This window comes from Rhamphochromis longiceps, linkage group LG5, assembly GCF_057381845.1.
Source record: "Rhamphochromis longiceps isolate RC_006_pf linkage group LG5, R_longiceps_female_GT1.1, whole genome shotgun sequence".
NCBI classification, from domain to species: domain Eukaryota; kingdom Metazoa; phylum Chordata; class Actinopteri; order Cichliformes; family Cichlidae; genus Rhamphochromis; species Rhamphochromis longiceps.
The window spans coordinates 14167951-14180994 of NC_140561.1; the positions used below are offsets into that span (position 1 = coordinate 14167951).

At 40.6% G+C, this 13044-nt stretch overlaps 1 protein-coding gene across 1 annotated transcript in view; it reads right to left on the bottom strand.

The window, feature by feature from the left end:
- The window catches only part of synpra (synaptoporin a), a 28132-nt gene extending 15088 nt beyond the window's left edge, over positions 1–13044 (bottom strand). Inside the window, exons 1-2 of the mRNA XM_085407875.1 lie at positions 12937–13044; positions 12757–12822 (exon numbers count right to left, since the gene is read on the bottom strand). Of these exons, the coding sequence (XP_085264001.1) occupies positions 12757–12822; positions 12937–12954 (84 nt within the window). The 5' untranslated portion in view covers positions 12955–13044. The remainder of the gene's footprint in view (positions 1–12756; positions 12823–12936) is intronic.

Consider the following 13044-nt stretch of genomic DNA (forward strand, 5'->3'; position numbering starts at 1 on the left):
GGTGTTGGAAATCTTATCAAAATTGATGGAATTATGAACACGGAAGTCCAATTTTAATCCAACACGATACACCTTATGGAAAGCATGTGATTTGAAATGAAATGGAACAGTTTCCATCATGGATAAGCGTCCCCAGAGCCCAGACCTCAACATTATTGAAGTGTTAGATCATGTTGACAGAGCACCAAACAAAGGCAGTCAACATCCAAAGAAGAGCTTTGAATGTCCTTCGAGAAGCCTGCAGAACTATCCCTGAAGACTACTTTAAGAAATAAGAAGAAAGTTTGCCTAAGAGATTTCAGTATTATATTTTATATTTCAATCATAGAAATGTATCTGGGACAAATATAACACTTTCAAATGAAAGTTATACTTCTCACTAATAATATCATTTGCTTATCTTTGAGTCAAACCAAAGTTAGCCTCATCCATGTAAACAAAACAGCATGTGCAAATGAATAGCCAATTGCTTATGTGACAAGTTTCCTTGAAAGTTATTCCCAGTGGCGTTAGCTAGTTCAGCTATCGTTAAGCTAGCTAGTACAAAAGCTAGTTCAGCTAATGTAACTAATGGTTTTTCCTTTAAATATAGTTGGAAAAATGTACTGGATCAAAGACCATTTGAAGAGATGGCAGCAAAAATGTTTTGGATCTGAGAGCTGAAACACCAATTACATCGTGTAACCTGTTCCAGAATGTCCCAGACAATCAGGAAGTCTCCAAATCTATCCACAGGTCTGACTTTCTCATCTGTTTTCTATTTTCTGTGTATTTATACAGTATTTCCAGTTATTTAGAACTCCATGTCTGCATGTGCATGGTTCCACATGTGACTCCAAATTAGCATAATCGCTCCATGCGCATGTGTGTCAGAGTGTTTGCCTAGATGGGTCTAGATGTGAGCATGCAATGTGTATCTATGTTAACACAGAGTAAAAATATCTCACTCTCTCCAGTCAGGCAGAAGCATTGGTTAGCATCTACGCACACACCAACACAAACACACATACTTTCACTTGCTCTCAGTACTGCAGTTTGCCAGTGTGCAAACATGAGCAATTTTATGGCAGCTAGTTAAGTACAAAACAAAATTACAAAGATGTAACAAAAATAGAAGCACATTTGAGGAAGCAGACAGACACATGTGTGAACTTTTACGCAACACTTGATGATGGCTATCACTCAAAATGACATTTCAGTGCAAAAAGGTAACATAAATCTAATTTTTCTGATTTATTTGTTTTTAATTTGCAACAAAGACTCTCTCTCTCTAATAAGACTTTTCGGTTGATGGCACTGATGTGTGACTTGAGCACTATAAATGCTGCAGAGCAGAGCTGAATGTTTTCTATCACATTACATACATACATGCTTTTTTCTACCAACAGAAACACACGTGATTATACTTCATTTATTGTGATTTTCACAACTGCATTACAAAAAAGACCCACCTTCTTCACTTACTAAGGATCAGGTCACACTAAGAAGCAAAGACTGCAAGCCCTCAGTGAATCACTGTCTGATCTTCAATAGCAGCACCACAGAACAAAATCAGTAGCTCATTTAGCAGTGGCCGATCCCCCTCCTGCACAGGGAGTGCTTTGTGCCAACCACAGATCCACCCAGATTCATCTTTCTTTTTATCTCTCTCCTCTCCGGCTCTGTAAGCTTGACTGACCACAAGAAAATTTCTTTTTTTTTTTTTTAACAATGTCTCTTCGTGGTGTTCTTCGTGTCTCTCCATGGCTACTCAGTCAGGTGATCAACTGGTACCTGGTGCCGTATCCTAGGGCGACACTTACTGTCCCTTTGAAAACGGGGTTGCCCAATGAAAATGTATCATAAACCCACAGTTTGATTCTGTCTTCAAATATTATGGTAGCCCTATATGATTAAAGTGAGTAGGACCAGGGATTACAACCTTATGAAACTGACTTCTTCAAAGCATCCAATTACACTACAAGGCAGAGATGTTTTCAATGGCCATACTTCATGGCACAGAGAAAAGCCTGTTGGGGGAAATAAGGGTCAGACAATCAATCAGTGCAAACCTTGTGACCTATTAGGGCAAGAAGAACATATATTTATATGTGTATGTGGGCGTATAAAAATGTAGTTTAATTAATCAGGATTTGGATTTGAAGTCATATTGTCCAGCCTTAACACATGTAGTTAGCTCCTAACAACTGTAATGGCAGCTTCTTTGTTAACGTTATTCCCCTCTGAGGGGTTAGGACAACACTATACCCAACAACAAACAGAGTAACATGCAGAGTTAGACCCATATAAGATTTTTTTTAAAGATATTGATGATTGGTGATTTTAAAAAATCCAATATTCTCAGATATCAGGCAGTCATCACTTATAACAGGGTGTTTCTCTTGTCCTTTTGGATTTTCAGTTATCAGTTTTTATAAATGCAAATAATAACATATTGGAAAACAGCTAATATAAGCCTGCTGATAAACTTGGTGAGTCTCTAAAAACGCAAGCTCAATTTCAGCCTAGATTTATGAAACAAACAGCACCTCATAAGTGCCTGTGGCAGTGGTCTTCAGGTCGAACATGGTCAAAGGATAGATTATGAAGGTGGCCATAAGATTCAGCTGGACATTATAACAACCTACAAATGTAGGTTACAGGTGAAGATCAGTGCTAAAAACGATGGTGGGTCAGGTATCAGGAGAACAGAGGAAGAATTAGGCATAGTTCAGTAGTTTATGGTTTGGCATACTGCACTGTTTAAAAGAACACTGGTACTCTACGTAAAATGTTAATTAAAGCAGTGGATCGGAAGTCTTAAATTAATATGTCACGTTAAAAATTAGACAACAAATCAAAAACTGTGAAATGTCATACTATCTTTTTTCAATTATATGCTAATTTTGGCTTCTGGCAACAGCATTAAAAAGACAAGCAATGCTGAAAAAAAAACTTGGTTGTACACAACTACTTTGTTTATTGTCATGAGGTCACTAATTACAAGGGAAGGAAAAACAGAGCATCCCAGAGAGGCAGAAGTTAGTCTTTATAATACAAAGTGGCTTTGTGACATTTGTATTCGTATACATACTGTCTCAGTACCTGTGATCTTACATGCACTGTGTGTGTGTGTGTGTGTGTGTGTGTGTGTGTGTGTGTGTGTGTGTGTGTGTGTGTGTGTGTGTGTGTGTGTGTGTGTGTGTGAAGTCATATTTGAACAGGCATGTCTGGCTACAGGAGACGACAGGTTAACCTTTTCCTGTCTGAGTCACAGATGGCAGACCACCTTCACAGGGTTAAAGAGTACAGCGGTCCAGCTCCGACCTGATGGGTTAGAAAAGGCCACATCATATCTAAAAGCTCCCCAAATCTTACAACCCAATGAGCTTTAATTAAGATCACTTCATAATTACAGTGTCTTTCAGATATAATCATACGTTGTAACGTTTTTTTTCTTATTCTTGTTTTGTTCTATGTGGATGTATCGGCACATGAAATATTCAGGTTAAACCTTTTCCCTATGAAATCTGTTTAATATTGAATTTGACAGAAGATGTTTCAAAACTAAAGATGAGATTTATAGTTTTATTTCCCAAAGTAAAAGCAAAACAAAACATTTTCTATAGATACCCTGATGGGGTCCTGCTTTAATCCCCATCACCACTGGGGGCCTGTACATAACTAAAGCATGTTCAGTTCTTTCAAATGATCTCTCCTAATTGAAATCAGGTGCTCGGGTATAGCTTCACTGACCAACATAAATAAAAGAGAAAAAAAAAACTTTAAAAAAACCCTAATTTTGCATAACTACTTAATGCTAATGGTGCCAATCTTATGTCAACATATCAACACACATAAAAGTTAAGAAATTTTCACTCATTTCACTTCTCCAGAGAGTACACAGACCCAACAAAAGAGCAGTCCAGCTTGTTATCAGTCACTCTCTACTCCAATGAAAATGTCAGTCCCGTCTCACCTTTAAGTCCTCAGGCAAAATCTGGCCTACAAACTTTCACATTTAACCGCACTGTGGCTGTTATGGGCTAATGTTGGTCATCAGCTTATACAATTATCTGTGTGGAACCACTGAGTTTTCCATGCATACATTTCTTACTACTATATTATACATCATAATCCAAGTGGACACATTTTTTCTCGTAGCCTTGTGTCCCCTTGTCAAAAGCAACTGAGTTTTTTAGTGCTGAAAAACAGATCTTTGACCTGGCAAATCTCTAGTGATAACTGTCAGCAGCTGTCACCAATCTCACTCCATCTCACATTCATATATTTTCCTTTGAGGTATGTATGTGTGTGTGTGTGTGTGTGTGTGGGGGGGGGGGGGGGGGGGTGCTTTTACAATGTTACTTTGTGGAGACATACCCTCAAATCCTTACAATGTAAATTATTTGATTGTAATGTGAAAACGTTGAGTCTCCAGGACATTCTTTGAGTTGCTGTAATGCTCTCTGAAATTACAGACACAGTGTGTGAGAGAACTTATGACCCTGCAAAAATGTTTGTCCTGAGGATTGTACAACTGTCTGTCAAGGCCTTCCTTGTGACATATTACTGATGTGACAGGTCAACAAAGAATGAACGATTAGAGAAAAAGAGAGATACTGAAATGTGTGATGCATCTAATTTTGTCCCAACTCTGTTTAGTCACATGCGTTTTACTCATATGGGGATTTGCATTACAACATAAATCCTAGCTAATCTCAAGTGTTCAGTTGGCATCATCTGAAGATGAGAATTCTTACAATGGCCAGCACACTGTATATACATGACAGCTCAGACTCTGGGAACCAATTATATCGCTGGTAAATTTGGCCTGTAAATTAGCAGATTTCCATTTAAAAAGTAATTATATGTAATAACCTCTATTTCCACCTTGCTGGTTTTGGCTTTTCAGCTGCAGTGCTGAAACAAACCAAGCACTGGCATTAACAATTAAACAAACACCAAAACTTGCTTTTTCTTGGTTTTTGGTATTAAATGTTAATATGAACAATCAAACCCCCAGACTGTGGTATGTTATCCTTTGCTACACTGCACTCAAGTCAGCATTGTCTCTTATAGCCAAATTCAGCTTTTTGACAGTTCAACAATTAAATTTATGTTGGCTGGTTTCAGATAAATATTGTACCGTTTATCTATAATCCATCTGCTGTAGAATACCTCCCTCCTTTTAGTACTACTACTTTATTTACATGTTGTCATGGTTTCTGTTGTACAGGGTGTGTCCAAACAACACAATTTCATTGCAAAACATGTAACAAACATGCCGTGCCACCATTTCTGCATGTGTGTCTGTTGGGTCTGTGTTTCCACAGGCCCCGCTAGTTTAGAGACTTTTTCGTCATGAAGAACGAAACCAAGACAGAACATCTTCAACCGGTATTTTACTCGCTAACGAGGGAAGCTTTGGTCAGAACCAGGCGGTGGAGAATAATGCTCATGACCTGTCTCAAGCCCAAATCCTTCAACGAGCAGCTCTCCTCGCAGCAATTTATTCCCATGACAGTTACAGTTTACACAATACAACAGAACACTGTAAAAAACCCCAGTGGTTACAAAAGGCAAGGCACTATGTGTGTGTGTGTGCATGCGTGCGTGCGTGCGTGCGTGCGTGCGTGCGTGCGTGCGTGCGCGTGTGTGTGTGTTATGGGGGTGCGTTTGTGTGACCTCCTGCTCAGTACAAGGATCATAAAAGCAGGACGCTTACAACACAAGAAACAGATCTTTCAGATAGAGTGTATCTACAATAAAACCCATGTCAGCCTCCCCAAGCACCAAATTGGCTGGAGAGGTGGTCAGGATCAAAGGAATGGCTTTGATCCTACTGTTTGAACTAAGACTTTACAAATTTAAGAAACACAATGACAACATTCAACAATTTGATTTAACAGTGTCCATTTCACGTTTTAATGAGGCAAAGTGTGAAATGGACATACATGCTGAAGTTGCTTTCCCAGCAGGGGGAGATAATATATTTAAAGGTGAGAACTCGGTAGTGAGCAGAAAGGTAAGTAGTATATTCCAGGGTCCTTAATCTGCAAAAATGATTAAGCTGGGTGGCTAAAATGGAGTGAATGAAGTGTTAAATGGACAAAGTGGACCTGTCTATTACACACTTTACTGTGATACTGAGTTGGTCCAAAGGATAAATTAGGGTGGTACTGTTGACCCCCAAAATATGATTGCACTGCCTGGTGATCCCAACACTAATGCTACAGGGCTACAGTGGACCAGGTGGATGCAACGTGTTGTATTTACCCAAACACTTCAGTGAAGTGCAATGTAATGGATGTATTTCTGTTACTGCTCTAAACTTCTATATACTTGCTGTACAAATACAGTGGGGCAAAAAAGTATTTAGTCAGCCACCGATTGTGCAAGTTCCCCCACTTAAAATGATGACAGAGGTCAGTAATTTGCACCAGAGGTACACTTCAACTGTGAGAGACAGAATGTGAAAAAAAAATCCATGAATCCACATGGTAGGATTTGTAAAGAATTTATTCGTGAATCAGGGTGGAAAATAAGTATTTGGTCAATAACAAAAATACAACTCAATACTTTGTAACATAACCTTTGTTGGCAATAACAGAGGTCAAACGTTTACTATAGGTCTTTACCAGGTTTGCACACACAGTAGCTGGTATTTTGGCCCATTCCTCCATGCAGATCTTCTCGAGAGCAGTGATGTTTTGGGGCTGTCGCCGAGCAACACGGACTTTCAACTCCCGCCACAGATTTTCTATGGGGTTGAGGTCTGGAGACTGGCTAGGCCACTCCAGGACTTTCAAATGCTTCTTACGGAGCCACTCCTTTGTTGCCCGGGCGGTGTGTTTTGGATCATTGTCATGTTGGAAGACCCAGCCTCGTTTCATCTTCAAAGTTCTCACTGATGGAAGGAGGTTTTGGCTCAAAATCTCACGATACATGGCCCCATTCATTCTGTCCTTAACACGGATCAGTCGTCCTGTCCCCTTGGCAGAAAAACAGCCCCATAGCATGATGTTTCCACCCCCGTGCTCCACAGTAGGTATGGTGTTCTTGGGATGCAACTCAGTATTCTTCTTCCTCCAAACACGACGAGTTGAGTTTATACCAAAAAGTTCTACTTTGGTTTCATCTGACCACATGACATTCTCCCAATCCTCTGCTGTATCATCCATGTGCTCTCTGGCAAACTTCAGACGGGCCTGGACATGCACTGGCTTCAGCAGCGGAACACGTCTGGCACTGCGGGATTTGATTCCCTGCCGTTGTAGTGTGTTACTGTCAGTGCGCCCCAGGGTGGCTGTGGCTACAATGTAGCTTACCATCACCAGTGTGTGAATGTGTGCGTGAATGGGTGGATGACTGGATATGTAAAGCGCTTTGGGGTCCTTAGGGACTAGAAAAGCGCTATATAAATACAGGCCATTTACAGGCCATTTACTGATGGTGACCTTTGTTACTTTGGTCCCAGCTCTCTGCAGGTCATTCACCAGGTCCCCCCGTGTGGTTCTGGGATCTTTGCTCACCGTTCTCATGATCATTTTGACCCCACGGGATGAGATCTTGCGTGGAGCCCCAGATCGAGGGAGATTATCAGTGGTCTTGTATGTCTTCCATTTTCTGATGATTGCTCCCACAGTTGATTTTTTCACACCAAGCTGCTTGCCTATTGTAGATTCACTCTTCCCAGTCTGGTGCAGGTCTACAATACTTTTCCTGGTGTCCTTCGAAAGCTCTTTGGTCTTGGCCATGGCGGAGTTTGGAGTCTGACTGTTTGAGGCTGTGGACAGGTGTCTTTTATACAGATGATGAGTTCAAACAGGTGCCATTCATACAGGTAACGAGTGGGGGACAGAAAAGCGTCTTACAGAAGACGTTACAGGTCTGTGAGAGCCAGAGATTTTCCTTGTTTGAGGTGACCAAATACTTATTTTCCACCCTGATTTACGAATAAATTCTTTACAAATCCTACCATGTGGATTCATGGATTTTTTTTTCACATTCTGTCTCTCACAGTTGAAGTGTACCTCTGGTGCAAATTACTGACCTCTGTCATCATTTTAAGTGGGGGAACTTGCACAATCGGTGGCTGACTAAATACTTTTTTGCCCCACTGTATGTACTAATTATCACTTACAGTATGTTTACCTTAAGCAACCTGTTATTTGTCAGTCTTCCTCTATGCTGTATTATTATTATTATTATTTTACATAAAGATACTCGGAAATATGCAAGTAATTAAATTCATCTCCAGCTCTGACAAAGGAATCAACAGTTTTGACCCAATGTGATGTATATGTGCCTTAATTATCAGTGGTTATTACTATTAAATTACATAAGTAAGATAATGACTTTTAGTTAATTAAGCTTGAAAATCATGCCCACTTTTTTCAAGAATTTTATGTGCTGTATTTTATTTTTTAACAAACACTGATTCCACATGCACCTATTTCTTATTTTTCTCTTCTTGTTTCCTTTTTTTAAGTTCCTCTGTCACGGCCAGGCGGATCAGCTGCACGCTGATCAGCCCTCTCTGTTTCTCTTCCTCTTCTCTCTCGCCGGGGCGGAACTCACTGTGGGTTCATGCCCTTGGCCCACGCCCTCGGGAGATGAGACCCAGGTGTCTCATTAAGGGGAGCAGCATTTAAGCCAGGAGGTGACTGCTGTTCGTCGCTGGATCGTTGTCTACCACGCGTTAGTAAAGTCAAAGCTACAGCAAGTTTAGTGAAGAGTGTTTTCCTCTGTGCATCGTCCTTAACCCTGTCTCCCTGTCTACAGAACCTCTTGGATTTTTCCCCGTGTGTTTCCCGTGTGGCAGTGTTGGAGTGTGAACCTGTGATTGTGTGAGTGGATATTCTGAAGAACGTATGCTTTCCCTTGGACTTCCCTGGAGACCCCTTCTTCCCCCACTCAGCTGTATATAACACCCCCCTGCACATTCTTGTATATACACCTGGTGACTTGTAAATAAACTCTTCTTGTAAGCATCAGTACCGGAGTCCTGCGCTTGAGTCCTCCTTCCAACCGTAACATCCTCTTTTTGTGTCATCCAGTTTTTTCAGTGTAGGTTTTAGCTTTTACTGTTTTATTTTGAAGGTACTCTGTTGTATACTTTTCACTTCCTCTCTTTGACATCGTGCTTGTTCTGGTCATGAGAGAAGCTGGAATTCAAAAGCTCAAATTTAGCTGTAAATGAAATTTTCTCGTCAAAAATTGTGTTGTATATTAAAAATGATTTTTTTAAAGAAGAAAATGACCTTATTGTGAATAAAGTACTTGAAAGTGGCGGAGTGTTGAGCCAACTGTAACATAAAAATGAGATCCAAAGTGCCTTGAGGCGACTGTTGTTGTGATTTGGCGCTATATAAATAAAAGTGAATTGAATTGAATTGTTCTCTTCCTGCGTGCGCGCACACACACACACACACACACACACACACACACACACACACACACACACGCACGCACGCACGCACGCACGCACACACATGTGCACTGACCACTCAAGGCAAACTAAACTGCCTACTGTAAGGTACTAATGATGGCATCATAGAACAGTGGGTCAGTCAATGTTTTTGGATGAGAGGACAATCCTTCTTAATAAATTAAAATCATGCTGCAGGCTACTCATCAGCATGAGTTTAGTTTTTTCTACAGTAAAGGAAACCAATGAGTTAACAGAATACTGGTAAAACTGCTCTGTGTTCAGTGGCACAACAACCCATCGACGCTTCAGTGCGTTGCAAAACACACATTTACCATTTACATCATGTGCTCAAGCAACTGTACAATTTTGCTCTCTCTTGGCATCCTCTCGTCTCTCCACCAAATGCATACACATAAGCATGAAGACGCACACAGTGAAGAGTTTGGGCACATCTCAAAGGACAGCTTCTGCATGAGTTGGTCCACGGTGGAGAGGAGGGGACCTTACAGCTGTTTGGAGCAGAATATGCCAGCCCCTGACAGTGTGCCAAACGGGCCAAGAGCCTGCATGCACAGACGCACACAGAGTGGTAAAACCATCCTGAAGCCATGACTGATTATAAATGCTTAATCTTGTGCAGATCCAGCACAGACTAATAATATGGTAAACATACGAGTATCCTGCAACTAAGGTTAACTTATCCTTTATACAACCCTCTATTTGTCAAAGGTTTATCATTCACTAAGTAAATGTCAATTTCTGCCCAGCAGAATGGCTTCAGTGCCTTGGGGTGTGTAAACAAATCAAAGTGACGCACATGTTTCTGCTGGTATCATAAATAGTGTGGGAAGAAATTTAAAAGAAGCTTTTAGATGATGACGCATGATTATCAAACACAGAAAAGTACTGCGGTTGCCAATATTCTTGTGGTTTTGCAGATGCTTCCATGCTTCAACCTGAGGGCAAAAACAGCTCAGCATCCAGGAATTTCATGCTTACTGGACAATACTGCATCTAACGGGGTGCATTATCATATGTGGAAAACCAGAATTTACTTCCCATCTCAGACCTGCACTTAAAGCGAGCTTCAGTGTTACTACGTCCCTAACCTTAGCAAATGCTTTCAGTCACTCAACCCCAAACACACCCACAGTACTGTGGCCATAGACACTGCCTTTACATGACCTTAACATTGCAGTTGTTGAAAGTAAGACTTTAAGTACTTTGGTTACAGTTGTACACACACAAAAAAATCTTGGTTAACTGCTCAAATTCTATGCCTGGTGAGCATTACAGTGATTTGCAAAGACATGGAAATATTGAACAAACACGTTAAGGATGTGCATTTGTCTGCGCAAACATATAAATGGCTTCATTTCCACTGCACAGCTGCCTTAGCAGTTGCTGTTACAAATGCCAAGCATGACCAAGTAGCAACACCATAACAACAATGTGCTGGTCAGCTAAAATAATATAGTGTGATATCAGCACACTAAGAGGTTGAAAGGCATCCACAATGCACTATTTATTTATTTCCATGTGATAATACTCATCCCATTGTTTATACCTGTATAATCCAGTGATGCTGAGCAGCATCATGTCTCAGCTGGAAGTCACTTGGTGGGCGACAGTGGGAAACAGTCCCTGCAGGCTTCTCACTTCTTACATCCAACTGGGACCTCGGATAAATCGCTACTAGTTGCATATACTAGTTTACATATTTTGCAAATACAGTCACTATTTTCTTTAAAAATATGAGAATAAATACACTTAATTAAACAATACTTATATTTTTTGGTTACCATGATGTGGTGGCTTTTTTTATATTAAGACTTTCTCTGAGTAGTTGGAAAAGGGTGGCAAGATCTTTACACATTTATAAGGACTCCCTGCAGTACGATGAAAAACTTACTATGGGAATAAGACCTGGTAGTGAACTGTAGGTGCTGCAGAATAAATCAGAATACTCAGGTCATAATTTGAATTGTTTGCATGTTTATGAGCCCACTGGCCAACAGAAACACTGGAAAAACTGCCCTCAAAACAGCTCTCACGTGCTCAGCTAAAGAGAAAGAGAAAAAAAAAGGTGCAGGAGAGAAAAGGTCACTTTTATAATGTTGTCATGGGGTGTATGTGTGTGTGTATGTGTGTGAAATGCAAAGATTTACTGTGGCTTGCGTAAGATGGTTAATACATCTAAGCAAACATAACCAGGTAGCCAGTGGATCAATATGTCAGCATGTATGGATGCAACAAAAATGTGTGCAGTCATGCTCACAAAACAACACGTGATTCCTTCCACACACAGACACCCACACACGCAAACAGTTACACAAAGACCCACACGGGGAACTATGACAGTGCGCTATCTTCATCATACAGATGGTGCTTTGGCTCTGGCCCCCAAATATCACAGTTAGGTCACTACAAACAGCCGAAAGGGATGCACTTGAAAACTCACCTCACTGACAGACATCTGTGTTATCTCAGCTTAAGTGTCTCTTGAAAGTGAGTTTACTTTATTTGCATGCAAAAGAAAAACAGCTTGTATTTTATTTTTTTCTAGAGTGAAGACTGCTGCTCGAGGACTCTCTGCACTTTTGATGGCATTTGCAAAATTAAGAAAGACAAGCTTCCGCACGCACATATCCTATCTGAGCAAAAGCTGAATACCCTTATGGCTACAGTAATTTCTCCAAACTCACATCAAAGAAATTCACTTAATCCTTTTTTTCTCCTTTCTTTCTTTGTGGCTCTGGGCTTCACTGCACTGTACAACAAATAAAAGAAGCTACAACCGGCGCCTAGACAGAAAAGGGTAAAGCTTTAATTCAGTCAGAGCTAGGACACCCCATTGGTATTGTGGATTTCTGTTATATCATCTCACTTTGGGTAAAATGGGGCATTTTTTGTTTGTTTGGTTTTTTGCAGGGACTAGCGCAAAATGCACAGGGCTGGCACCAAGTAGGCATAATTGAAAAGATAGTGGTTTCCCCTGGCATGTAGTTCTCACGGAGCTATAAATCCTCACATAAACTTAAGCCTTTTAGTCACAGTGGAAAGCATCATAGCAGAGTAGATTGCGAGTAAGGTGTGGGAGACATGAAAAACAGCAGCATTCACACAGGAACACTTAACAAATGCGGTGAAGTTTAAGTTCCGTCCTACAGATGCAGGAATTTCTTCACAACCAGATGTTTACTGAGTGTAGAAAAATGTGGGCTTTAGCGATAAAGCTCACAAACCCTACATTATGTAACTAATCATGTTTTTTTTCTAATTGAAATGGCCAAAAGGGGGTTAATGTAAGTAGTGCAAAAAAAAAAATGGATCCAACTCACCCATTCCAAAACACGGATAAATCCCAGAGGTAATTTAAGTACTTGAAACGTCCCCGCAGAAACGAGCTGCGCGAAGACAAGGCGGGAGAATAAAAAGATTCCAATTTCCATCATCAATTAAACACACACTGAGCAGCTGAGCAGCAGTCAAACACATTCCTGTGGCTTTAATTTACTCACCTGGTTGGCGGTGTCCATTTCAAAATCAGGGTACTTTGGGCTCTTTTTGTTTTTGTTTTTCTACTAGCGTGAGTATATGAGCAACCGAGAACCGAGAACCAGGACCCG